This window comes from Arachis duranensis, chromosome 3 (assembly GCF_000817695.3).
Source record: "Arachis duranensis cultivar V14167 chromosome 3, aradu.V14167.gnm2.J7QH, whole genome shotgun sequence".
Classification (NCBI taxonomy): Eukaryota; Viridiplantae; Streptophyta; class Magnoliopsida; order Fabales; family Fabaceae; genus Arachis; species Arachis duranensis.
Window position 1 is genome coordinate 46636406 of NC_029774.3, and position 2518 is coordinate 46638923.

Sequence of the window (2518 nt, forward strand, 5' to 3'; positions counted from 1 at the left end):
GTTTCTAAGAACAGCAGGCAGTTGAAACCTTTGATATTAGATCTCTTGACTTGAAGTCAACGAACATGTTCAACTTATATATGTTGGATTACCACATTTTTCCAAGCTAGATTTTCACACGAAAATATTCTGTTGATCAAACCATATGCAAATTTGGAATATTTCATTTGATATTAAGTTTCGAATGTGTAAAAGAAATTATTTAACGAGCAATTTTATAATTTTAGATGTATTAAAAAGTATTTATATTAAGTATAAGTATAAATTTGACGAATTTTAGATGTGTATTAAAAGTATTTTAAATGTCTTATTATTTTGAATGTATTAAAAAATTATTTATACTAAAAAAATATAAACACATTTAAATAATTTTTAGATGTATACTAAAAATATTTTGTGTTATCTTATTATTTTAGATATATTATGAATATATGTAAAATAATAAAATAAATAAATACAAACAAAATAATCACTCAAGACTTACCACCAACACTTTGAAATAATGTAATGTTGAATATGTCTAAGTGGTACACGTTCTTCATGAAACTAAAATAAAAAAAGTTGAAGTCGTAGATTTTATAAATAAAAAATACCAAACTTTCAGTAAATAATAAAAAGTAAAAAAAAAAAACACTAAAACAATAAATAAAAAATTAAAACAAAAAGTAAATAATTATTTATCTTGTCAAAAATATAAAGAATTACAATCATGAATCACATAAAAATAAAGAAAACTTAAAAATTTAAAAAATAATATAATAAAATAATTAAATTTAAAGATTAATTAAAAGATAAATTTTAAAAGATAAATAACATTTTCTATATAGAAATTATACCTAACAATTCAGTTCCAAAAATCACGCTAGAAAATTAGCCAGAGTACAAAGGCACTGAGAGAAATAATCTTACAGCAATTTACAACATACACAGAAGATTACGCTTCCCAATTCAAACTAAAAAGACTCTTCTTCTTGTTACACTGATCACATGCATCGATTTCTAATTCAAAATTTCTGTCGTTTCCACCACTAGCTAGATCAACTAAAAAATCCCTTCAATTTAACCAAGTCAGTAAATGCAAATGGTAAAGTTAAATGTATGTACACTCTCCCACATTCCCACTTACAAATATATGTACACACAACGAACCAATGCAAAGCCGATATAATATAACAGAACCACACACATACATAGAACTAAAAACACTACAAAAAAATGAAGATGGTTCTCGCCGCTATCTTCTTAGTATTTTCTCTCTTCACCTTCTCCCAGGCTTCCGTAGTAGATTTCTGTGTTGCTGACTATACAGCTCCCAACGGCCCTGCAGGGTATTCTTGTAAAAGTCCTGCAAAGGTCACCGTAGACGATTTCGTATACAGTGGCCTTGGAGCCGTTGGAAACACCTCAAACATCATAAAAGCCGCCGTGACGCCTGCATTTGATGCCCAGTTTGCAGGCGTCAACGGCCTTGGAATCTCCACGGCCCGTTTAGACTTGGCACCGGGTGGAGTGATACCACTCCACACGCACCCCGGTGCCTCGGAGCTCCTTGTTGTGGTGCAAGGAACGATCTGTGCAGGGTTCATTTCTTCCGATAACACGGTGTATTTCAAGACCCTCAAGAAGGGAGATGTTATGGTGTACCCTCAAGGGCTTTTACACTTCCAACTCAATGGTGGTGGGACTCAGGCTTTGGCGTTTGTGAGCTTCAGCAGTGCCAATCCTGGACTTCAAATCTTGGACTTTGCGTTGTTCAAGAGTGATTTCCCAACTGAGTTGATAACGCAGACAACTTTTCTTGATGCTGCTCAGGTGAAGAAGCTCAAGGGTGTGCTTGGAGGCTCAGGTTAATTGAGACATTAGTGAAGAGAGAAAATAGTGATTGTATTTGTTTTGTTTTGTTACGTTGAACTGAATTTGTATGTTTCTCATTTGTGTGTCTTCGTTTTGGATTTAGCGCGTATTGCATGCATGTAAAACTAGTAGGGTCTTCCTTCTTTTGTATGGTTTCTTTGTGCCAATGAAAGTTTGTCTTAACGGGAAATAACTTGTAGTTTAATGTTTGGTTGGTGGGATTAAAAACGCATGCTCATCTTATGGATGAATTTCGTGTATGATTTTACTTGTATTGCTGTATAATTCATTTCGTCTTGTGATTATGCGCGCTTCTGAATGGAGCCATGGATGGCAAACAGTGCGGCCATGAAATTTAACAATGTAGCTATCTCTATGGCTTATAATGATGACCATATTCCTACATTTCCACTGCATGCATCTGTTTTGGAGAAGAAGCCACCGACATAAAAATGCCTAAAATATTTTTTTAAATATATTTTTTTGTAATTAAAATTTGATACATGTAATTGATTAAATTGTATTACTTTTATCAAAATTAGATTAGACAAATCGATTTAACTTAAAAATTGATAATCAAATTTTGAATCGATGTAAATTAATAATTTTTTTATAAAACTAACTATAATAATCCTATTATAAAAAATAATTTAAAATATTTTTA

At 31.6% G+C, this 2518-nt stretch overlaps 1 protein-coding gene across 1 annotated transcript; it reads left to right on the forward strand.

The window, feature by feature from the left end:
- The first annotated feature begins 1158 nt into the window (after window positions 1-1158).
- LOC107479153 (auxin-binding protein ABP19a) lies at window positions 1159-2181 on the forward strand. The gene has a single exon (XM_016099303.3). The coding sequence runs from the start codon at window positions 1216-1218 to the stop codon at window positions 1849-1851; it is 636 nt and encodes a 211-aa protein (XP_015954789.1). The 5' UTR covers window positions 1159-1215; the 3' UTR covers window positions 1852-2181.
- Window positions 2182-2518: the final 337 nt, after the last annotated feature.